Source organism: Drosophila montana, unplaced genomic scaffold (genome assembly GCF_035044405.1).
Source record: "Drosophila montana isolate Dmon_TW-CO22-7 unplaced genomic scaffold, ASM3504440v1 contig_3833_1, whole genome shotgun sequence".
Taxonomy (NCBI): Eukaryota; Metazoa; Arthropoda; class Insecta; order Diptera; family Drosophilidae; genus Drosophila; species Drosophila montana.
In genome coordinates this window covers 2094589-2117331 of record NW_026998704.1, presented here as the reverse complement: position 1 = coordinate 2117331, position 22743 = coordinate 2094589, and the positions used below count along the sequence as shown (strand labels likewise).

The 22743-nt window shown below is 41.3% G+C and overlaps 10 protein-coding genes across 12 annotated transcripts; 5 read left to right on the top strand and 5 right to left on the bottom strand.

The window, feature by feature from the left end:
* Positions 1-1408: 1408 nt before the first annotated feature.
* Positions 1409-4665, bottom strand: GPHR (golgi pH regulator). Its single transcript, XM_064696044.1, has 7 exons — positions 4425-4665; positions 4092-4362; positions 3806-4031; positions 3554-3738; positions 3313-3494; positions 3069-3254; positions 1409-3017 (listed from the first exon to the last, which is right to left on the bottom strand). Exons 1-7 carry the CDS (start codon positions 4464-4466, stop codon positions 2742-2744), a joined length of 1368 nt encoding a protein of 455 aa, XP_064552114.1. The 5' UTR covers positions 4467-4665; the 3' UTR covers positions 1409-2741.
* A 253-nt stretch (positions 4666-4918) lies between these two features.
* On the top strand, positions 4919-8070 carry LOC135437938 (nischarin). Its single transcript, XM_064696043.1, has 5 exons — positions 4919-5164; positions 5229-5345; positions 5411-5644; positions 6628-7477; positions 7537-8070. The coding sequence occupies exons 1-5, from the start codon at positions 5069-5071 to the stop codon at positions 7680-7682; spliced, it is 1443 nt and encodes a 480-aa protein (XP_064552113.1). The 5' UTR covers positions 4919-5068; the 3' UTR covers positions 7683-8070.
* LOC135437940 (ankyrin repeat and LEM domain-containing protein 1) lies at positions 5683-6769 on the top strand. Its single transcript, XM_064696046.1, has 2 exons — positions 5683-6554; positions 6628-6769. Exon 1 carries the CDS (start codon positions 5789-5791, stop codon positions 6536-6538), a length of 750 nt encoding a protein of 249 aa, XP_064552116.1. The 5' UTR covers positions 5683-5788; the 3' UTR covers positions 6539-6554; positions 6628-6769.
* Positions 7996-13398, bottom strand: row (relative of woc). The gene is made up of 8 exons (XM_064696042.1): positions 12364-13398; positions 11923-12227; positions 11700-11858; positions 11265-11630; positions 11110-11200; positions 9625-10457; positions 9198-9565; positions 7996-9134 (listed from the first exon to the last, which is right to left on the bottom strand). The coding sequence occupies exons 1-8, from the start codon at positions 13262-13264 to the stop codon at positions 8264-8266; spliced, it is 3894 nt and encodes a 1297-aa protein (XP_064552112.1). The 5' UTR covers positions 13265-13398; the 3' UTR covers positions 7996-8263.
* Positions 13399-14135: 737 nt separating this feature from the next.
* LOC135437812 (lipase 3) lies at positions 14136-15494 on the bottom strand. The gene is made up of 2 exons (XM_064695885.1): positions 15338-15494; positions 14136-15269 (listed from the first exon to the last, which is right to left on the bottom strand). The coding sequence occupies exons 1-2, from the start codon at positions 15443-15445 to the stop codon at positions 14166-14168; spliced, it is 1212 nt and encodes a 403-aa protein (XP_064551955.1). The 5' UTR covers positions 15446-15494; the 3' UTR covers positions 14136-14165.
* Positions 15495-16069: 575 nt separating this feature from the next.
* On the top strand, positions 16070-18021 carry LOC135437911 (U1 small nuclear ribonucleoprotein 70 kDa). Its single transcript, XM_064696005.1, has 2 exons — positions 16070-16724; positions 16789-18021. The coding sequence occupies exons 1-2, from the start codon at positions 16107-16109 to the stop codon at positions 16867-16869; spliced, it is 699 nt and encodes a 232-aa protein (XP_064552075.1). The 5' UTR covers positions 16070-16106; the 3' UTR covers positions 16870-18021.
* On the bottom strand, positions 16711-17422 carry mRpL41 (mitochondrial ribosomal protein L41). Its single transcript, XM_064696006.1, has one exon. It carries the CDS (start codon positions 17420-17422, stop codon positions 16922-16924), a length of 501 nt encoding a protein of 166 aa, XP_064552076.1. The 3' UTR covers positions 16711-16921.
* LOC135437913 (uncharacterized) lies at positions 17879-18659 on the top strand. Its single transcript, XM_064696007.1, has 2 exons — positions 17879-18021; positions 18081-18659. Exons 1-2 carry the CDS (start codon positions 18009-18011, stop codon positions 18554-18556), a joined length of 489 nt encoding a protein of 162 aa, XP_064552077.1. The 5' UTR covers positions 17879-18008; the 3' UTR covers positions 18557-18659.
* A 760-nt stretch (positions 18660-19419) lies between these two features.
* tra2 (transformer 2) lies at positions 19420-21876 on the top strand. 3 transcript variants are annotated; one of them, XM_064696001.1, is made up of 8 exons: positions 19420-19558; positions 19637-19713; positions 19776-19838; positions 20236-20392; positions 20458-20586; positions 21008-21183; positions 21240-21433; positions 21494-21876. In XM_064696001.1, the coding sequence occupies exons 1-8, from the start codon at positions 19556-19558 to the stop codon at positions 21517-21519; spliced, it is 825 nt and encodes a 274-aa protein (XP_064552071.1). In that variant the 5' UTR covers positions 19420-19555; the 3' UTR covers positions 21520-21876. The 3 variants fall into 3 exon arrangements, with proteins under 3 accessions (XP_064552071.1, XP_064552072.1, XP_064552073.1); XM_064696002.1 differs by having other exon boundaries at positions 19421-19558; positions 20470-20586; XM_064696003.1 differs by lacking the exons at positions 19420-19558; positions 19637-19713; positions 19776-19838 and adding an exon at positions 19880-20013.
* Positions 21877-21916: 40 nt separating this feature from the next.
* On the bottom strand, positions 21917-22689 carry Blos1 (biogenesis of lysosome-related organelles complex 1 subunit 1). The gene is made up of 2 exons (XM_064696008.1): positions 22504-22689; positions 21917-22444 (listed from the first exon to the last, which is right to left on the bottom strand). The coding sequence occupies exons 1-2, from the start codon at positions 22635-22637 to the stop codon at positions 22132-22134; spliced, it is 447 nt and encodes a 148-aa protein (XP_064552078.1). The 5' UTR covers positions 22638-22689; the 3' UTR covers positions 21917-22131.
* Positions 22690-22743: the final 54 nt, after the last annotated feature.

Genomic DNA, 22743 nt, shown 5'->3' with positions numbered 1-22743 from the left:
TGCGTACATAACTGTTTTATTAACATAACATAAGATTCAAAAGTCTTGGCATTAACATAGTGCATATGGCATTAAATTGCATATGCTTAAGATAGTTAGCATAAGCTTAACATAATCTGTTAATGAAACTGTTTATATCAGTTAAAGCCGGTTAAATTTAAGACTACATTTAATACTTCCAATAATGTGCAAATGTCATATATGACCAAACACCCTCATTAGGAGAATTTTAAATTTTTCCCCGAAAAGTGACCAGTCGATATAAAAGTTGCTCTAGGTGGCCACTATATTATATATTGTATAAAACATTTTTAGCTCCTTAACAATTGATTGAAAAAAAAGCTTTTGTCTAAAAGCAGTTCTAAACCAAATGTCTTCAAGGTTATTTGGAATTCGGTGTGCCAAAAACAGACCTTTTTTGACAGCTTTTTATATTTTCTATTCATATATTTCCTACAGCAAGTATAGTTTTCACTTGCTCCTTAAAGTTTTTTGTTTATCTATAATATGCTACTCCTCTCTGTCTTATCTATCTACTCCCTAGTCAATTCATCTATGTCACATAGGATTCGGGGAAATGTACCGCATAATTGGCTCAAGGAGTGTCACAATATCTCCGGGAAACGGAGTGGGCTTCTCATATGCTAATATCGTTGCCATGGCCGGGAGCCAGCGGTGACAATGACAGGAACAGCACACGATTGAGGGCTGTTGGTGATTTTGTTTTTGGTGTTGTTGTTGCTGCCATGGCCTTAAGTCAGGTGCGAATCTGACGCGCACATGTGTGCTCCATGAATGCACAACAAAGGTCGAATGCGACACAGAGAATATGCTAAATACGCGTGCCAGCAATGTGCCCGTGCCAAGATCTTTGAGTGTCAAGGCAAATTCATAGGGGAGGGCGGAAGGAGGCACTTTGCAATTGACTACGATTTGCGGCTTAGTTGCCGCCGCGTCAGCCTGAATTGTGGCATGAACTTGCAATTGTCAATCAGCTGAGCGACAAAGTCCCAAGGCCCAACAAGGAAATTAATTAAGTTTATGCTAATTAGCCGACTGGGGCACAAGGCATTAATTATGGCACAGCATATGGCGCGTATACGCAACGTAAATGAAATTCAAATCAATTGGGTAGCACATTTGCATAATGGCCTATGAGGTTAGCTGCAAGCACAACAACAAAAGCAGCCTAAAAGCAGGCCAAGCACATTATCAATCACTAATCGATGAAATCGATAAGGTAAACCGTCTGCGATACATGCCAGATACGTTGCATGACTGCGCCCCACACACGCCTAGAGATGGAAGCGTGACGGCAACTGAAACGGTATAAAACCGAATTATTGAGTAACAGCAAAGCTTATCCTCAGAGAAAATTTACTACTAAAATATGATAATCACATGTATATTTTGACATATTCATTCTAGTAATTTATAGATGAAAATTTAGAAAATTAATGATAATCACATGTAAATTTTAACATATTCATTCTCGTACTTTATAGATGACTTAAGACATGCATATACATCTCTAGGGTGCACATCTCTAGCCGTTCCTCCTGCGGGCGATGGTTTGTCTCATGTTTTGTAAACAGCTAATCGAGTTTACAGCTGATTAAATCGCGTTAGTTGCCAGTGGGCTGCGCTTGTTCTCAACATTTTTAAGGGACTGCAGCTTAAGCGGTGGCCTTCTGGACACCCTTCAATCATTTTTGTTCCATTATTTATTCACTCTAGCACTTAAATGCTTTTGGCTGAGTATTTTGCTGCCGCAATGATTTCATGACGTTTTATCTTCAATTGGCCCAATAGCCCGTCTGTGATGTGAATTGACACGCTTTTTGCATTTCTAAAATTCGCAACAGCTTTAATTGAGCTTCACTTCTCAATATTTGCGACTGTTCTTTCAATTGATTTCAAGCGTTAGGCAAGAAGTGGAATGACTTTGTGATGTAAATTCAAGTTTTGGGACTATTTTTAACAGAATCTCTAATCTCAAAAACTAGGCATTATTTTTATTATAAAGCAAAATAATTGAAAAATTATCTATATGTGTATATTAAAATATTTCTGGTAAAACAATTTTGAAAGTACAGAAATGTAAATCTGGAATTGCCCTAACTTCTTATACCAAACTACATTCTTACGGATTCACCAAGTTACCCAATATTTCTAAACAGTTTACCTCAAACAATAACATACATAGCTATTTTAAATCTGTGAAAATAACATGAAACATTGGAAATGGAACATTTGAGAAAAATGGGTGAAATAAACTCAAGTTTGAGTCAACCTTGAGCCCAAACAGGACACTTGTAACATGACAACCCAAACCATTTTGAGCTTTGGTCCTGCCTCAGTGCCAATGCATTTCACTGAAAGCTGCTGTTAGCCTTTAGCGGCATGCTTTAAGCGCATGCGTTTTGAAAATACTGGGTACGCTGTTTGGAAGCTTTTATCTTGGAACATAACCTTAGATACAATACAATTATATTATATATATTAAAACAGTTCGTTGCTTCAATTTACTTAAGTTGATTCAACTGTGATTTTTGTGCTATGTATTCTTAGGATACTTAGTCAAACATACGTATACACACTGGCGTATACTTGGATTTATATATATATATATATGTATGTAACTTTATAACTTAAAGCTTGCATTAAATATGGTACTTAACTGATTCTCAATCAATTGTGCCTAACTTATCATACCTTGTCATGATCTCCCCACTTTTGGTTTAGTGCAAATCAGTATCGTCAACGCGAACAGGTTTGCGGGACAAATACAACACAATTATGGTAGTCAGGGCGCTGACCAGAAATATGACATCGAACCAACGATGATAGAAGTTGAAGTGCAAATTGCCAAGCACTTCAGTGATAATCACACGATACTCAGCTGGCATATTCATGCGCATCAGCAGAACTGAGGAGCAAAAATACATGCCCATAATTTGACCCAAAATCAGCACAATTATGTTGCTTGATTTGCTGGATGAAATGCGATAGAAGAACTGCAAGAAACACACATTTAACTAATTTCCTGAATTCACGATAATGCCTACCTTTGTTAGTGTTAGCAGCAGACCTCGTATGGATGTAACCACAATGCAACCAACCAGAAGAAAGGAAACATGTTGATTCCAGAAGGCCAAATCTATATCAAAGCCACACCAGTGCACGGCGATTTCTAAGCCGCGCGTCACTGGATCCTTGCGGCCAACGCGATCGAATATTATGTTTATACAGCACTGAAAATGAGAAGAGAAGTCAAATATTGCAACAGTTTCCCAACAACAGATTACATACCATAAATATTTTATAGACGCAATAGACACTGAAAAAATGCCCCAAAACATTAAAGTATTTTCCCTGTAGTGTTTGCGACCAACGTTGACGCTCCTCCATGTTTTTTAGTGAGCTCAGCTCGAGGAAGACGGAGCGTTGTAGCTCTTCCAGCCCGTATACTTCCTGCTTAAGCTGATTAATGTCTGCAAAAAATAACACTTTATTAAATGCGCAATGTAAAGAAATGATTTTTTTTTCATACCCTCTCCAGAGCTAGTTGTGCGATGCACTGCTGACGTCAACATATCCCAAATTCTCGGCTTTGTGGGATGCTGTTTATTGTGATTATAAACGGCCATGGCAATGCGGCGTTTCTTGGCCGTCAACATATCGACAGTGAGAGCCAGTCGTCGCTCAAAGCATATGATGTCATTGCGTGAAACGGGCCTGCAATTAATACATATACGTTAGCGCTGATAAGAACACAGCTGTGTGTACGGGCGATGGTGACTACTTGATAAAATAGGTCATGCTGGTGTATGGATAATTGACAGCACCAAAGCCGGAGAGTATGGCCATAACAGTCACACCAATAACACTAATGCGTGACACTCCCTGTTCGATGGTGAAAATGCCGTGTGAGGCGCTGAGCAGCGGAAAGGGCTCACCAATGCGCCAAAGGCCGTAGAGGAAGACGAACCAACAGAGAGTTGTCAAAATGCGCACCCATCTGTCGGAAACTGCAGTAAGAAAGTAAATAAATCTTAGAGAGCCATAATATGAGTAAATCTTTGACGTACAGATGGAAATGCTGTGTATCACAGAGTAACAAATGTATACGGGTATCACCGCAGTAACCATGAACAGCAGAAGCGTCAGACCCAGACGCCAATGGAAATAACGAGAACTTGATTCCAGTACGCCAATAATCTCAAATATGATGAGCTCAAACATTGTTATGGACAGCGCAAATGTTGAGGAGAAAATCAACTGCACGGATATGTGACGAATCTCATAGTGCTTGAATAGTTGCTTGTTGAAGAACAGCCAACCGCCGGCAAAGAAGAGCATCTATAACACAGGAAATACCAATTTGTAATAATAGTCAATGTCGTATAAACTGAGCCGCTTGCCTGCGAGACGAACACGATTACACAGTCGGCCAGAAACGCCATTTTAAGCAGTCACTATTTTTTATACTTTTGTTGTCAATGTTGCCCTGCTTAATTTCGTGGGCAGTGACATTGCTTAGTTAAAGATCGTTTATGTCCTGCTCGTCAGCGTTCGTTGAATGGAAATTGCCAACAAACAACATAAACAAAAACGCCGAAATGGCCACAGCGGCGTTGCCAGAATGCACGCTGAATGGTCAGTCATTTATCGATAACTATCGACGAAGCCACGTTCTCCCGCGCTGAAATACACAACCAATAACCACAGTTAAAAATATGTTTGAATCGACCAATTTAACGAAAGCAAATTATGAAATAATAAGAAAAGCTTGAAAGAGAACAGTAAATCAGCTTATGTTTACATATGCATTTGCTTGCACTTGTACGAACATCTGTTTGAACAGTGATTGCTCCCAACCTGTGACATTTTGCCATCTCTAATAACCGCACAAATCAGCTGTACAACAAAAACATCAGTAGATTTAGATTTAGTAAAAGCTGTTATTTTTAGAGCTCAATTTAATCAAATGTCACAATTATGTTAATCATTTAGTTGAACACTAAAGGAAAAATTATTTGTCAAGTCCAAAAACACACAGTTAACAATGTCGTGTTATTATCGTCAACATGAAGACACAACGGTGACAATTCCAAAATATGTTGTGGAAAGCTCAGCAGGGATCACGTATTATGACATCAAGGTATTAATTATACTTATGGAAACAAGTTTCACATACTATACAATTATTTCTATTCGTAAAAAAGGTTCGCGTTGGAACCGTGGAATGGTTCGTAGAGCGACGCTATCGCGATTTTGCTCAGCTCCACGATAAGCTCGTAGAGGAGATATCGATCAGCAAAAAGCTGTTGCCACCAAAGAAGGTACGCCCACTGGAATAAAGCGACAATAACTTCAGAGCTCAACTCATATTTTTTCCATGTTGCAGCTTGTGGGCAATAAGCAGCCCGCATTTTTAGAGCAGCGTCGCGAACAATTGGAAACGTATTTGCAAGAGCTACTCATCTATTTTCGAAATGAGCTGCCACGTTTGCTTGCTGAATTCTTGGATTTCAACAAGTATGACATTATATATCTGCTGCAAGATCTTGCTAAGCTGTTTTACGAGAGTGGCGATGCCCTACTGAGTGCCAAAAAGGAGTACAGCTTATCGGCCCTGGAGGTAAGTTCCATGACAAGAACTCAGTTTTGTCAGAGAATTCATTTTTTTTATATTAAATGTTGGAAATTCATTTGTATAGTTTATTTATTTTTTATTAATTTATACACACATTTGAACACGTATTTGGCTTTGCTACCGCGAACCATGCCTAAATTGTTAGTAGTCCTACTGACTATGGTCAGCGGCCGTCCACTGCTATACCAATTGTCCCAAAGTCGGAGCATCAAGTACTCTTTGGGGGTCATGCACATGCCCTCGACCAACTTCTCTGCTGAGCTGCAGCATACGCTCCAATCGGAGCATAACTTTGCGAGCATTAAAAAGCATTCTAATCTTGTCAAACAGCATAGCAGATGGCACTGGCACCACGATCAGAGCAAGCGCCACTTTTTTAATTACTTGCTGCTAGATCCGCGCATTACCAATGGACTGAAGAAGCGTGCGAAGAGCATGCACCAGCTCGACGTTTGGCTCACTTTCTTGCGGGCTATTTTCTATGTGGGCAAGGGAAAGTCTACTCGTCCATACGTGCACTTGCGGCAGGCCCACAAGGTACTGCGATCAGCCAATCCTATTGTGCTGGCCAAAGATCCGAAGCTGGCACTTATTGTGCACCTTTGGAAGCATCAACGAGGTGTTCTACTGCTGCGCGGCTTTAAAGGTATCTCATCAAATGATGCGCACACCCGCGAGGCAGCAATGATCGACGCCTTGGGCTTAAATCATTTGACAAATAGACGAGTGGGTGTCTACTTTGGTGTGGCCCGTAGTAAATTTACAACGGAGCAGCGTAGGCTCCTGGGAGTCGTATTGCTCTATAGGCTGCTATTGGTCTACCTGAAGTACGAGGAGCGTGAGCTACAACCAGCGAATATCTCTGAATCTTTGACATAAGGAGGATTAGAAGAAAGTCAATAATTTAAAGAAAAACAATTATTTGTGTTAGACAAATGAACATTCATAAATTTGGTTTTAATTTTCAGGTATATGCCATCAGTGAGCGTCTTGCCCTACCCTGTCCGCCCAGCAGTGAGCAAGGAGGCAAATTTGACTTTTCGCATGTGCTGGACTTTAGCACACAGCTCGCAGCCCTGGTAGTGACGCCTGTAAAAGATAATGCTAGCTTTGCGCAGGACTACAACACGGTAGATGTGCCGATTGGACGCAGCAATATCATTCCAAATCGCTTGAGCTTCAACTTGAATGCATTCCGAAATCTTAAAACTCTTAAGTTTTCAGCGCTCTCCACAGAGAACATTGTCGATATAGAGCTTTTAAAGCCGACGCTGCAAACAATTTGTGTGCATAATACCACGATAACGCACATCAATCAGGTCCTGCTTTGCGACAATGTACACAAGGACTGCAATGTGCCCAGCCTTCTGCCGGAGGCAGCAGCCAATGGCGACGATGCGGTGCTCAGCACAGATGCGTGGAGCGAGCTGTGCGAACTGGATCTGACGGGCAATCTGCTTACCCAAATTGATGGCAGCGTACGAACTGCACCCAAGCTGCGTCGCCTTATCCTGGAACAGAATCGCATTCGCACCGTACAGAATCTGGCGGAGCTGCCACGCCTGCAGCTACTTTCGCTGTCGGGCAATTTGATAGCTGAGTGTATAGACTGGCACCTGAGCATGGGTAATCTTGTGACCTTAAATCTGGCACAGAACAAGATTAAGGCGTTGAGCGGACTGCGTAAGCTGCTCTCCCTGGTCAATTTGGATTTGAGCTGCAATCTTATCGAACAACTAGATGAAGTTGATTTTGTTGCCAATCTGCCACTCCTAGAGACGCTGAGACTCACTGGTAATCCTCTGGCAGGCAGTGTCGGTAAGTCTGAACACAGATGGATGCGTTTAATTGACGCCTTTAATTGTGTCCTTTTTCAGACTATCGCCCACGTGTTTTGGCGCGTTTCCATGAGCGTGCTGCTGAAATCTCGCTGGACAACGAACCAGGCACACAACAGGAACTGGACACAGCGCTTGTACTGTCAGCGCTGCTGAAATCCAAGCTGCGACAACAACAAAAATGACCAAGATCCACAGCAGCAACAATCACACAGTTCCAATATTCTAAAAATCTCTCAGTAACAATAGTATTCGACAGATATCAACAATTTTTGTACAGTTGGTTTAGTCACAGGGCGAGTCTATTAGAGGATTGCTACAAATATTCATTATATATTTGGTTAGCTTATCAGTATGTAAATTGTACATTTTCGAAATTTAGGCCTTGATAAAAAACTACAATTTTTGATGAGGAGTCTAAACAAAGAGAATTACAATTCTTCTGTAAACGGTCTTAAGCAATTGATACAATAATTGTTTGCATTAATAGACGCAAACTGTGGTTACCATTATATTTTTATTTTATGTTTTATGTGTATTACAAGTGGACAATTACAGTTGTATGTTTAATAATGTTTTATAAATTTTCATTAATATTTACTGTGCAATATTTCGATGCTCATCTACAAAATTGTAGTGTATGTAATTTAATACAATTAATACTCATGATATACATGAATGCGTTTGTAAATCGGTGAAGTTATTTCTAGTAGTTCTGCCAGGGCAGCGTGTAATCGCGTGGTTTTAGCTTTCCCATCGCTTTGTATCATTGGGGATGGTGATGATGATGATGCTGCTGTTGCTGCTGGGCGTGATAGTGTTGCTGCTCGGCAGCGGCCACTGCATCGAACATTGGCGTGTGCACCTCACCGAGAAACTGGGGCGTTGGCGGCGCATTAGGTTCGGCCAGCTCACCAATCAGCGGCATGTCAATGTCCGTTGAGAGCGCGCTTTGGCCGTATCCAGCCATTCCATATGGCTGCTGTTGTTGGTGCTGCTGTTGTTGCTGTTGCACGACAGACACCTGAGCATAGTCAGCGGCTGCTTGAACCTGCGGATCTAACATAACAGGCGCTGCCTCCATTTCGCCGAATTGTATGGGCGTCGACTGCTGCGCGGCTAAATGGGGTATCGGCTGAGGCTCGGGCTGTGGCTCAATATAACTCTGTTGCTGCTGTGCATCCGTTTGCATATCAACTTGCGGGACCTGTGGCGGCTCCTGATGATGTTGCAGTTGTGCCGGCTGATCATCTTGTTGCTGCTGGTCAGCTTCCGCCGCCGGTAATAGTTCGTTATTGTCATCCATGGCGTCATCCACTGCATCGCCCATTTCTGCTCCTTCACCAGATGTTTCACCATCACGGCGAACCAGCCCCAGCATATCCAGCATATTACGCTTGACGGCATTCTCATTGGCTGCCTCTAGGCTGGGGTAGCAGGTGCTAAGGCCACAGTTAGCCAAATGCTGAGCCATTTTATTGCCATTGCTGGTGGCAAAGCCGCAGATGCAGTGCATTTCCTGCAGCATATTTACTTCCATAGCATCCACAAAGTTTCCATTACAGTCGACGCCGTGACGAAACTGGGCGCGTTCGCAACATGTCTGGTAATTGCATTTAACACAGTGCAGCCAACCCCTGTGGAAGATTAAGAAAGTCTGCTTAGTTTCATATCAATTACTTTCATGTAGTTGCTCTTACGTGTAGTGCGTCTCCTCACTGGCGAAATCTGTATTGCACTCAGCGCAGGTTTTGCCCTCCAGGAAGGCAAAGAAAACGGGCCGTTTATAGGTCGAAAATGGCGGCTGTTCGCGATGATGGGTGCGCACCTTGGGAGGCGGAATCAGAAGAGAGTTGTTCAACAGCAGACGCACTGGTTTATTCGTCTTGGTCATGCTGACATGATGTAGAACCGCGTGCTGCTTCAAATCGCCCTTCTCCAAGAAGCTCAGAGAACACTTCTGACAACGCAATGATGGGTCCCGCTTGTTCACGTGCTCGTCAAGATGCATAAAGTAGTGCTCAACACGCAGCTGATTGACCTTGCCCTTGTGGGTGAAGTAAAAGATCTGCAAAAACCAGCAAAAGAGCATAAGTTGAATCCACAGGATATTAAAATCACACTTACATCGAGGCAATAGGGGCACTGTAGAAAGTTTTGATTCTTGTGATCGTCATAAAAATGCCGCACCAGATCGCGATGCGAGGAGGAGCGATATCCGCAAGATTGACACCAGTACGGTAGTTCCAGTGTGCTGTGCACTTTCTGTAGATGAGCGGTAAGCAAGTGCAGAGAATTGTGTCGCTGCTGACAAATCAAACAATGATACGATGGAGAGCCATCTGTCTTGGTTTCGGTGGGATGCATGATTTGGTTGTGCTTGGCCAGAACCGATTCGGTTGCATGCTTTTCCAAGCAGAACAGGCATTGGAATTGATGTTGTTTGCCCTCAGGTGAGATATGCGATACCAGATGCGTTTGTAGCTTTTCATTGGAGTCGTAGGTATCGCCGTTCAAGCAAATTGGACACTCCACTGTTCTGGTAAGCTCCGCTGGATTGGCTCGAGGCGAGCTGTAGGGGAAATGCTCATAAAACTCTTCAGTACCATCGCTAATTCCATAGTAGAGCTCCTCAAGGCCCTTGAGTTCGTCTTCTTCTTTTTTGATAACCACGGCCACCTTCTCTTTCTCCTCCTTTGCCTCTTTCGGCTTTTTGATCGGAGTCTTAGTCGCCGGTGCAGCGGCCGTGTTTGTCTTAGACGGTCCTGATTTTACAGCCAATTTAGAGCCAGGTGGCCTGCCAACTCCTTTAGAGACTGCGACCGGCGGCGGCGTGCTGACTGTACCACGACGTTTGGTTCCCGCGGGTAAAACATCCTTTTCCTTTTCACGCTCCCTTTCTTTCTTTACTTTGCCAGAAAATTCCTTACTAGCATGAACATAGTCTGAATCGTTAATAGCTACAAAACGAGAAGATATTGTCGATTTTGTTAAAAATATCCAAATAGATCGAAGGTTTGCATTGCATGCTGATTAAGGCTTAAGATTCAGGGACTATTCTATTTGCTGGGAAATGTTTTGAGAAGAAAACATCAGCATCACAGTTGCATGTTAATATCAAGTTTATGCCTTTAAACGTTATATCACTCCAAAAATCATAATCAATGCAAATAAAAAGTACCAGTTTTACATAGTTTTTATACAGTTTCAGTTTTAGTTTTTTTTTTTGTTTTATTTCGTCTGTTGTTGTTTTTAGAACAAGTTAACACATTTTAAGAATGCCAAAAGTAAAATTATATGTAAATCAGATTTTAAATGCTGACTCATTTAAAAATATCACGAATATAATTAAATTTACATGCACATAGTAAAAAAAAATAAAAGAAGCGTTCATGAACATTCGATGTCAATAGATTGAAAATCTTGAAACATTTAAATTAATGAAGGGCATACTGGACATTGAAAATTACATTCGCTTTGGAGTGACAAAACGCAAAGGCATTACAATATAATTCGGGTTTGGCATTTCTCGCAGCTACAGCTGCCCTATGACTAAATTAGACTATTAAGACTAATCACGGCCTACATACTAACTATCGATGATTTACTAACGTTTCTTGAGGCGTTTAGGCGTAGCATTAGCCGGTGTCTCCTTGTAATTGGGAGGCAGCACACTCCAGTCCTTAAACGGATTCGTTGCGACCTGCAAAATCGAGTTACATTAATGAAATTTTATATTTATTAGAGCTTATTTAACTGATACCCACCTGATACAGGCGTTGTGTAATGGTCTCATTGGTGGTCACGCGTGTCTGCTCGGCAATATGTATGATGATATTGTTGAACGCTTGCAGCGCATACGTACCAAAGGATTCGCGCCAGACCAGCTCATCAAGGAACTGTTGTATCATCTGGCGCGATAGCAACGAGAGTGTATTTTGGAACATGCGCGGTACAATGCGGCGCAAGTATTCCATGACCGCCGAATTGTTGTGCTTCGCCGCGTTGTCAGTGGCTGCAGCTTGTACAATGTTCTTAAAGCCCATGCTAAAGAGTGTTATCTTATCTACGGTCAAGTCTATGCAAATAGTGCTGTCTTTGTGCACCCACCGGGACAGCGGCTCTAAAATGGCCTGCAAAAATAGAAGTGTAAATTATATTAAAACTTAGTTAAATTGATGATCAATTAGCTAATCTTCTACCTGAAAACGCTTTTTGTAATTGCGATCGCCATCGGTAATCGGTTCTACGGCACGCAACCGTATAGATTTATCTGCATAGTCGTAGACGCCAAGGACCTCCACTTTTACCTGACGCTGTGCGCCATCCTGCGAAGTGGTGCCCAACGAGATGACACCTACCTACAACACAAAACAAATAAAACTGAATAAAAAATTCGCTTGATAATAGCTGGATAAAACGCACCTCCACGAACTTTCCAGGACCGCCCAGCTTTTTACACTTTTGATGCACCGCTAAGGTGCATATAGCACGTAGCCACGTGTAAATACCTTTTATGTAAACGCTGTCCACCTTTACCCACTGCACTACATTTTGGATGCTGGTCTGGCAAGCCCAATGATATATTAGTTTCAGGAGAAACGTTGGCGGATGCTGAGCCCCTTCGAATATGGAATTGTTAAATACCGAAACGAACCGATACGGACAGCACTCGCTGATCCACACATAGCCACCGGTGTATGGAAACTTGCTGATATCAGAGTAAACGCCTAGGAGAAGCACAATGTTCGTAAATTAGTTATTAATCTAGAAGTCGGGGGTTTTATTTTGCCGTCAATTTAAAGTTTTCGCAGCTGTCGATAATCGCAGTCACAATATGTCTTTAGCAGTCTTATTGATGCTTACCCAACTTGAGTTCGTTGTTGCGATGATTGATGCAGTGCTGTTGGGCTCGCAGCAATCCTTCTTGCAGCAGCCACTCGCAGAACTTGTTGGGAGTCAGCATAAGTACCAGCTTGACCTTGGAGTCCAGTTTGCTACGCGTGGCCGCCATGTCTTTAACCTTGAGGAACGGCTTGGCCAGCACGACCAGCGACGGATATGTTTTGCCCTGCATTTTGGTATCCTTGCCATCCTTAGAATCCTTACCATCTTTACCGGTACTGTCATCGCTGCTACCCACAACCAGACCACCCACAGAGTTGACCTCCGCAGGACGGAAATTTTTAGGCGGCGCTTCGCCTGATGCTTTGCCACTGGATCCGGAAGCGGATCCCTTACCCTTAGGCTGAGGCGACGACTTGCCAGTGGGAGAAACACCAGCCGAGGCAGATTTTTTACTCGCTTTCGGTGTGGTTGAGGCTGGAGCCGCTGCAGCAACAGCCTTTTTGCCCACTGATAGTGCCAAGCGTTTGGCCAGCGGCACATCGTCGTCACCCTCGTCCGATGACTCCAAGTAAGCAATGTTTGAGGCAAGCCGTGGTCGGCCACGCCCACGGCCCGTGCCACTGCCACCACCGCCGGAAGCAGGCGGCGGGGTTGCCAGATCTGCTGCCTTCGGTGGCTTCTTTGGCAACGTGGCTTCCTTCAGTTCCTGTAGCACTTTGCCTTTGAACGAGTATGCCTGAAACACCTGTCCATTAAACAGCTCCTTGCCCTCATTAGCGCTGACGGCGGTCTTCAGCGCGTTTTTTACAGCGTTGTGTTCGTTCGTGATTTTTTCATAGTAGGCCAACTGCGCTGGGGACAGCTCCTCCACCCAGCACTCCATATCAAGTGAGATATCACTTCTAGTTATGCGCGTCATCTTTCCCAACGCACTGGGCTACGTTTTACGGCGTTATTTAGTCAAAACTATGCTTCAAATTAAATGGCCAATACACTTTTTTCGCCGAGGCTGTACCGTGAATATACCTGCAAGTTTAGTGTGACCAGATGAGCGGAAGCATACAAATCCTGAAAAGCACTATAGAAACTGCAGGCTTGCTTTGAACATAACTGAGTGACCAAATTACGTAGTTATGTTTATCTGCAGATTAATATTGAAAATAATTTAACGTCTTACATTGGCAGCGGTAACTTATAGTAGTTGTAGGAAATATCAGCAATGCTCTCTAAAATACGATAGACACTCACAGCCCACTAGCTCGGCGTATATCCGCGACATTGCAAGTTATTGTACAGACCCTTGAGAACAACACAGCTGAATTTGTATATTCTTTATATTGAAGAACAATCATAAAGTCAAATAAACTGTTTGCTGACTTTAGTATGCAATTGGAATTAAACACTGTATAATTTGTGCTTTATTAACGCTAAAAGGAAAGTTGATTACGCAGTTTACACAGACACATACATATGTGCATGCAATACAAATATTTTATTATTCTATTTTTCTTTTGTAAATGGGAAGAGGAAATGGTATTATACAAGTTTGGAATGGTATTTACAAGTTTGAAAGTTAAGGTTAATCATTAGATTGTTGATTACATACACTTTTTAAATTCTTATGTTTTATATAAAATATATTCAGATAAATTTGACCCACAAGTTTTCATTCATGGTCCCTTCTTTTCTTATCAGATTACACACTTAATTTATGAGCAAAAACAGCTGCAAGTATTTTTAAACGGTAAACCCGCAAAGATTGATAAACGTGCACTAATAAAACACTAATGTATAGGAGGTGTTGTCTTTATTATTGCGAACTACGCATTTACGATGTCGTCAAGAACTGTATCATAAAGTATTTCCTTGACATTCAATCCCCAAAGAAAGTCCAAATGATTCCACTTCGCCTCAGGCAAACGATACGCGCGTTTTAGGGAATCTGGATTCATTGTATAACGAAGTTTATCGACATCTATAAGACTAGCGAAATAGTCATTATCGCTGTAGTAGAGATAAATTGGGACGTCCATTCCCTCAACATCGTATTCAGGTGGTGTCTTGCTGCCATAGTCCTTTTTGTTTCTGGTCGAGCCATAATCGAACTGACGGAAATATCCCGAATTGTATTCTTGTAGGTAATGGAAGATTTGGTTGATTGAGCAGCCAGCTGGAGTTGTGGCCATAATTTCCGGAATCATTGTGGCGTTCAAATAAGGCGAGTTCCATCCTCCTATGAGGAAAAGCGCATTTGAGCAAATCGCTTGAGATATTGCCTCATCGTGGCATAGCAGCGCGCCCATTAGATCCATAGCCTTGGAGTTGGGCAAGAATTCGGCACTGCCGAATAGCTCGACAAAGGCATTGGGCTGTCCAAGCAAAGGTCCTGCTATCTTGGCCAGCGGACTTTCCATATGTTCCATCCAGGCAACCGGTGCCAGCAAATGTGCTGACCGAATGCGACTCTTGAATCTCTTAATCATTGAGTTAAGCACAAAGAATGATGTTGTGCCCTGAGAGTGGCCGACATACTGAAGTTGTTCCTCGCCCGTATGGTATAAGACGTAATCCATCATTGCGGGCAAATCATAGATACCAATGTCATGCCATTCGAAGTTCCAGAAAGGCTGTAACAGAGGTGACTTGCTAGCATGTTTTCTCGAGTAAGTATTGCCGCGAGCATTGCCCATCCAAACATCGTAACCAGCATCAGATAGGATGAATGCCAAGCCATTAGATGGACCGCTTAAGACCCAGTCCGATGAGGAGCAGAGGACACCGTGCATCAGGAACATAACCGGACGACGACCTGTGTCGCCTGTGTTCTTGGAGTAGGGTATGCGATGCATTGTTAGGAGATACCCATCGGACGTTTGTACTTCATGCTCCTCGATTGGATAGCCATATTTTTTTACAATAGACACCTTATATATACAATAAAATATTATATGAAATGCGAGTTTAAATTAAAGAGTAAATATTTAGAATTTACCGTTGTTAGTGAGCTACTTCGGCCGACATCGGCGGGCAAGGCCGTGACAATGAAGGCCAGAATGAGCTGAGCTACCAGGAATCGGAACAGCCACATTTTCAACACCATTAACTATTTATATTGACCGCTGCAATTTGATTGCGAACAAATGAAGCTCGGCAAGCATTTATATACCCCCAAGACTGTTTAATCAGCCAATATATAACGTTAAAGCTTCAATCATATATTATTATAACATTATATTTGATAACCGGTGAACGATTAGGACATTTGATTTATTGCATTCAGATTTGATAGATTTGTTGGAAAAACTAATTCAGCATGATTGGTCTATGAATAGAAATTGTATGTCATATTTGATAACGTTCTGTGCGCTAAAATTTCAACTTTTGATTTTCCCTTCGAAAGAATTTTAAAACTTAGCGCTAACAAATTTCCCTTCTAACTAACAAGTTTCCTCAAATATCCCTAATCATAAGGGTAATTTTTACATGCCAGAATTACTCCTCGTGTAACAGAAGTTGCTCCTCCAATACATATTTAATATTCAAATGTAAATAGCTTAGTTATCTATAATTAATTTTTGATTGTTTTGATTTTCGATTGATTAATATAATCTTGGCGTATGCGAATATTAACTTCGACAGATTTTAAAGGTGCTATTTTCAACTGTTAACAACAGTCAGAATGTCTTCTGTTAAGTCAAATAACATTTATGTTAAGTAATTTACTTTTAAGGCATCAGGCTGTGCCGACACTAAGAAAAAAAATGCGTGAAAGACGCGAACGAGAACGAGAGCGGGAGAGAGATCGCGACCGGGATCGGGATCGGGAGCGAGATAGAAACCGTGATAGAGATCGAGAACGGGATAAGGAACGGGAACGTTACCGTTCCAAATCAAAATCTCCCTCACGTAGCAGCAGGAACAGATCAAAGTCAAAGAAAAAGAAGTCTAAGAAATCCAAAAAGTATTATCGACGTAGCCGCAGTACTAGCCGAAGCTCATCTCGTAGCACAACACCGCAGAGTTCCCGAAGCAGCTCAAGAAGCCGACAGAGCAAAAGCAGGGACGTCGATTCTCGAAAATCGAAATCCCGGTCCGTATCACAACGCACAACAAGAGCGCCCAGTGCCGACAGCACATCGCGCCAGGCCACCACATCCACTGTCGCGCCCATGAAAGCCATTGACTTGCTGGATGCAAAAGTGCAAAAGGCTCTGGAAACCATTGATGAGGATGCCTTTAAGCCGGCTGCATTCTTCAGCACACGGGACCGTGAGGCGCAAGATGACAAAGTAATAATTGATTTAAATAGGGAAACAGTTTCCATAACCAAGCCTATTGATGTTGTTCAATCAAAAGAAGATGATATATTTCATCCAAACGTGAGTTTAATCTTCTTATTTTTTGGGTGCATTTTATTTAACATATTTGTTTTACCGCTTGCAGTTTTTAGCCGATTCTGACCTAAAGGCCGATAAATGGCTCCGCAAACTCTACAATTATCGTCAAAAGTACATACAGCAATAGAAACCCAACATATTTAACAAATAATAAACCTTATAGGCATATGTGTGCATGTTTAAAAAATATCACTGCCCGTTTTACGCGCACGCTGCAGAGCTATCTCTGGCGTTAGCTGTTCGTCGGGTGAAGGTTCCGTCGCGCTGCCATCGGCCTGCAGTTTGCCAGCCTTGAAGTCCTCTATAATCTTTTGCGAATAGACGGCGTTGAAGAGATCCAAACTAGTAAATTCCGATTGTATTACTTCGGGAGCTTTGTAGGACACATAAGGCTTCAATTTACAGCCGGTTAAATCTGGCACTATAATGTCGGGTATTTTCTCTGGTATTTCCACAAATTGGCCATTAACTGTTATGCCTGTATCACGAACTCCTCGTTTGTGTATGGCCACCGGCGGATTTGCTAGCGTCCGCTGCGCTTCCTTCACCACACGTGTTCCACGCTTGCCGTATACATTAAATTTACGAAAGTTTCGCTTTCCAGCCATTGGTGCAGTTGTGCTAATAGCTCGCAGATTGCACTTTAGTGCAAGCGGCAAAAGTTTCATACAATTTTGCATTGTTTTTTGTTAACGGGGCTGGTTGAATAACAAATTAATCAAGCATCAGCAGCAGCTGTGGGTTTAAGAACTGCCAACCTGCTTGTAAATCTTTCAAAACATTGGCAGCGCTTTACAACTGGGAATCGATACCTCCTCACAAATTGCTATGAATTATGACCTAATTTTAATACTAATTCACTCTTAATTTAATTTACAATATAAAGACAAAATAGTGTATGTTGAAAATTTATAGCATCTTTATCTGAAGCTGAATTAATACGGTCAATAAACGTGAACTGATTTTTATCAATGATTCAATTGAAATTGATAATTGAATATAAACCATAATCTGTATAGGATTCAAAATGTTTAATTAACACTTTTAAAACAGTCTGGCAGCGCAAAAACGTAGTATCGATACTTTCACAAAAGCAGCTTTTGACCAGGCATAGTTGCGAAATAAATATTAAGTCGCAGCTTTTTACATATTTCATATAAATTGAAATGACAGCATTGGCTATTTAAGCACAAGCTAACGGCACTTTTGGTTAAGTATAATTCACACACAGGACAAGAAAATAGTGTAACGCTCTCATACAAAAAAATGGCGTCAGAAGGTAATTTAAAGAAGAGCACGAAATCATTCAGAGAAATACAATAACTGATTTTATTGCAGCCGACAAAAGTTTTGATGATGAATTTGAAAGATATTTGCATCGCATGTTCTACATTAAGCCAACTGAAGAAACAAGTAAATGTGATCCCTCCATTGTGGAGTTTTTTGGAGTCCTAAGTCTCACTGATATGCGGGCACCTGATCGCAAGCTATGGTATATTTATTATTGTAAGCAGCCAGAAGTAGATGATACCTTGAACCGTATTTTCCACAAGTACGGCAAAAAGAATATGTGTGAAATATTTCGGAAACCCACATTCAGTGGCGCTGGCTTGCGTGCCAGAGTGAAAACATTTTTTTCCGAAAAGAAATGGCATGTTAAAGGCAATCTGCTGGAGGCTCCGCCAAAGAATCCCTACAATAACGATCGAATGGTCAGAAACATAACAAACCTGTATGACGAGGAGCGGAAAATGCTTTACAATTACATTGGTATGAAACACGATGCGTTCAGTAGGTACTACAACTACAACTAAATAGTCGCCTATAGAGTATTTTTATATTTACAAACTGTGATTCATATATGTACATACGTATGTATAATTAAAGTAACAAAGTGTGTGTTCTGATCAAAGACTGTATTTCTGTTTATATTGATAAATATAAATGTAAGCTTTAAAATGTAACTCCATATTTGTGTTGGTAAAACTTTTGCTTGTGTGATTCTACTAGTATTCTACTAATTCTGGTTAAAAGCTCCGAAACTTTTAAGCATTCCACCACATCTATTAACTGGTTGTAATGGTTTACGAAGAATTCTCGACTATAAGGTACTCCGGATTTACATACATATATACGATTGGGTATGCCTTTATATATCAAAATACAAAAAATTTAAAAGCTAAAAAAAAATGTCTAAAATTTATATACCTACATATAGTTACTGATTTAATTATTGCAAATAAAATGATTACTTGTGATTTAGAGCGTTCACTTGATTTTTTAAGCATTTTAGAATTCGCTCGCCAGATTACAGTTTTGGTAGGTCATCAGGTCAATATTGTTCAAAACTCGAGAAAAACACATTTAAAGACTATAGTGACTCTAAACTGTCATATATTAAAATCATGTGCAATTCTTAAATAAAGTATATGTTAAACTTGTAAATTGTATTATTAATATTGTAAATTGAATGTCTTGATGGAATTGAACATTTAAAACAATTTCGTACTAAATTCGTTGCAATAACAATTACGATACTATCGTGGCACCTATAGTTTGGACTACCAAGTTCTAAAAACTTCGATGACTTCGGACTAATAAAGTTGTAAGAATTTCGATGAAGAAGACTTTGCAGCCCTGATAATCTTTGCATCGATTATGGACTATCAAGTTCTAAAAACGCCGATTGTGATAATCTTGCAGCCCTGATATCTTCTGCATGTTTTACCTTCCGACAGTAATTGTAGAGCAGCAAAGTACTATACAAATTGATTAAATTGGGCTTTTATCAATTGTTTTTAACGCCTCATAACATGGTAAGTAATGACTCGAACCGCTGCTATGTAATCCAATTGTGTGTTTCTAACGTGACTCTGGCATATGTATGTATGTAGTCCACAGGACTCGTTAACGGGAGGGAAAAGGAATATTTACATTTACATCGCATTGATAAGCACAAATGTAGTCACAGGTATAATCAAACAAGTATTATAATCTACCTGTATACAATCAAACGGTACGAACATTTTACAGTTCTGCCACATCCACCCCTTCGTCAGCGGCATCCTCGGAGAGTTCTCGTACCCGTCAGCGTCGGTAAGTATCGAATGAGAAATTGAGTATCGAGTATAGATTGACAGGCATCTTAGCAGGCGAAATATTTCGTTGTCGGTTGTCTTTAAACTGTCATCAGGAATACTTCATTTGGCTTAGCTTTTCAAGCGAGCAGGTTCTGTTCTCTAGTTTTGCCAAAAATATTATACTAAAAAATGTAAGAAAAACTGAAACAAATGGTTTACCTTTCAGAGCAGAATGTACACGGTGCACAGTAATTGAAGAGCAAGCAAGTTTGTTTCTGAAATGCAATGTGAATTCCACACAAATATATCAGTTCAATTCGAGTACTCAAGTGTCAAAATCCGAACCACACATTTTTACAATCAAGATGCACAGCCAGCAAACCAATTGAAAATCTAACCTATTCCCATTCAAGGTCGGACGGAGAAGTCTATGGCAGCCGTCACCACAATTACAACTCCAAGTCCAGCTCGCAGCATCGTCGACGTTCGCGCTCCGGGTCAGATTCGCCGCAAGTGCGTCATTATTCAGGCCGCACATCTCGGGATCGCCAACGCATGCGTCAGGCACGCGTAAGTAGCGCCAAATTCAAAACCAATGTCTTATACAAGGCAGTCATTACAATGTCCTGACGCAGGATCATCCACAGGCTAGCCGATGTATTGGAGTTTTTGGCCTGAATACCAATACCACCCAACAGAAGGTGCGCGAACTGTTTAATAAATTTGGGCCCATTGAACGTATTCAAATGGTCATAGATGCTCATGTAAGTGTGACTAAATCAATTTGCAATGAATAGCCATCAATTGGTCAGTTTGTATCTTGGACATTAGCTTGTGCTAGTTGCGTACTGACTTTTGGCAATAGTATATTTAAATGCAGCAATAATGAGTGCCTGATATGCAAGTTACTAGCAACCCACTAAAGGCTTGCTGCAACATCTAAAGTTAAATTTTTATATACTTTGTTCACGAAGTGAATGAAAGTTTTGTGCCCTGTCTATCTAGTCTGTCTCAATTTTTTCTCAGCTATTGCAATATATACTATAAACTACTGTTGTTTGCTAAAGATAAAGTCAGTTATCAATAGCATAATTTAAGACTTAATCTAATAAGAATATTTAACCGAGAACTGAGCATGGCTTAGTCGACTATTTACTGTGAATTATCCAATTATAATTCTTGCAGACCCATCGCTCTCGGGGCTTTTGCTTCATATACTTTGAGAATCTCAGTGATGCACGGGTAGCTAAGGATGCCTGCACTGGAATGGAGGTAGATGGTCGCCGTATACGCGTCGATTACTCCATAACGCAGCGCGCGCACACGCCCACACCTGGTGTGTACATGGGACGCCCATCACGGTTTGTTGTAGATTGCTTTAGAATAAATGTTTGTTCTTAAGATGAATATGTTACAGCCCTTCGGGTAGACGCTCTCGTGAGCGTGACCATAGCACTCGAGACACCTCTCGTTCGCGTCGCCGCCACCGTGACGAATCGTCGTCAGTATCACCATACGATTCCAATCGTCGTAAATATCGCAGCCGTCATCGCTACGAACGTAGCCGCAGTCGCACTCGCAGCTATTCCCGTTCACGCTCACCACGCAAGCGTAAGTAGGCAGACATCGTTTTTGAAAATGATATTGATATTTGTTCTTATTCTTTCTCAGCTGCCCGGGTTCCATCGCGTTACTAGTGTGCCACAATTATGTGTGGAGGTGCCAACTGCACAACAAATGCAAAGGCTCAGCACGAGGATATAGACTGAATTGTTTTGTTATAAAATCCCTGCCCATATCCCATATACTGTTTGGCAGCGCCTGTATAATCATCATTATATAGTTTTCATCACGCCTTACCATAATTAGTTGATAGTTCGACAATATCGTTTATGTTGCACCCTCGTACGTTTTGTAAAATGTAGTTTAACCACAAAGAGAGCATCCGTGTATATTACGCGTCTCATCCTCTCCTTCAACACGCGTAACACACTTTGTGATATGTATTTTAAAAGCAACAGCGTAAATTGATAACAATAAACTAACTAAACTAACCCAGTTGTACGTTTTAGTATAAAAAAGTAACATCTTAAATGTGCTTAACGTGTAATATGTATTTAAATGCAGTTGTGGGCCAACGCAACCGAATCAGCAAAGTGTACATTTTACCTGCACTGTGTATTTTAGATAGTAATTGTACAATAAAATAAACTACTTTAAACAAATCAGCTCATGTTGCCTTAATTCAGCGGGTCTTTTTACACAACATTTTAGGGTCGCTTGTATTAATACACATGACTAAATTGTCTTCAATTTGGATTGGCTGCTGCTGGTGCTGAGCATTTTGAGGGGGCTGCTGCTGCAGATGTTGTAGCACCTGTTGTCACCTGCGTTGCCCGCGACGTCTTGTAGGCAAGCTCCAGGGTCTGCTGTACAACTTGCATGTCGCCTTCTATACTGCGAGCCCAGTTCTCCACATCTCCAAGTTCCTTTAATGCGCTGCTGAAGTTGTCAATCAATTGTAGCCATTGATGCGTCTGTTTGGCAAAGTTTGTGGCACCAACATGCAACTGTTTGGCCTCTACATCCAATCGTTTTTGATTTAAATATGCTTGGGCCACACTATTTTTTAGATTGTGTAGTCTTTGTGCGTTAATACAGGTACTGAAAATTAAACTTACCCCACATTCAAGTGATCAACTAGCGATTGTGTAAGCTCGTTGGAGGCTTCAATGGCTTCTTTGCGACGCACTTCTTGCTCTTGCTTGCGCTTTGATTGCTTAGCATGATGCTCCTTCACCATTGAAGTCAACATTTTATACTAGCTTTTTATTTTTCTGTCACAAACAAACTAATGGTAAACCAGCTGACAGTTAGAGGTGGCCAAAATGAGCACATCGCATCAGCTGTTGCTTAATTAA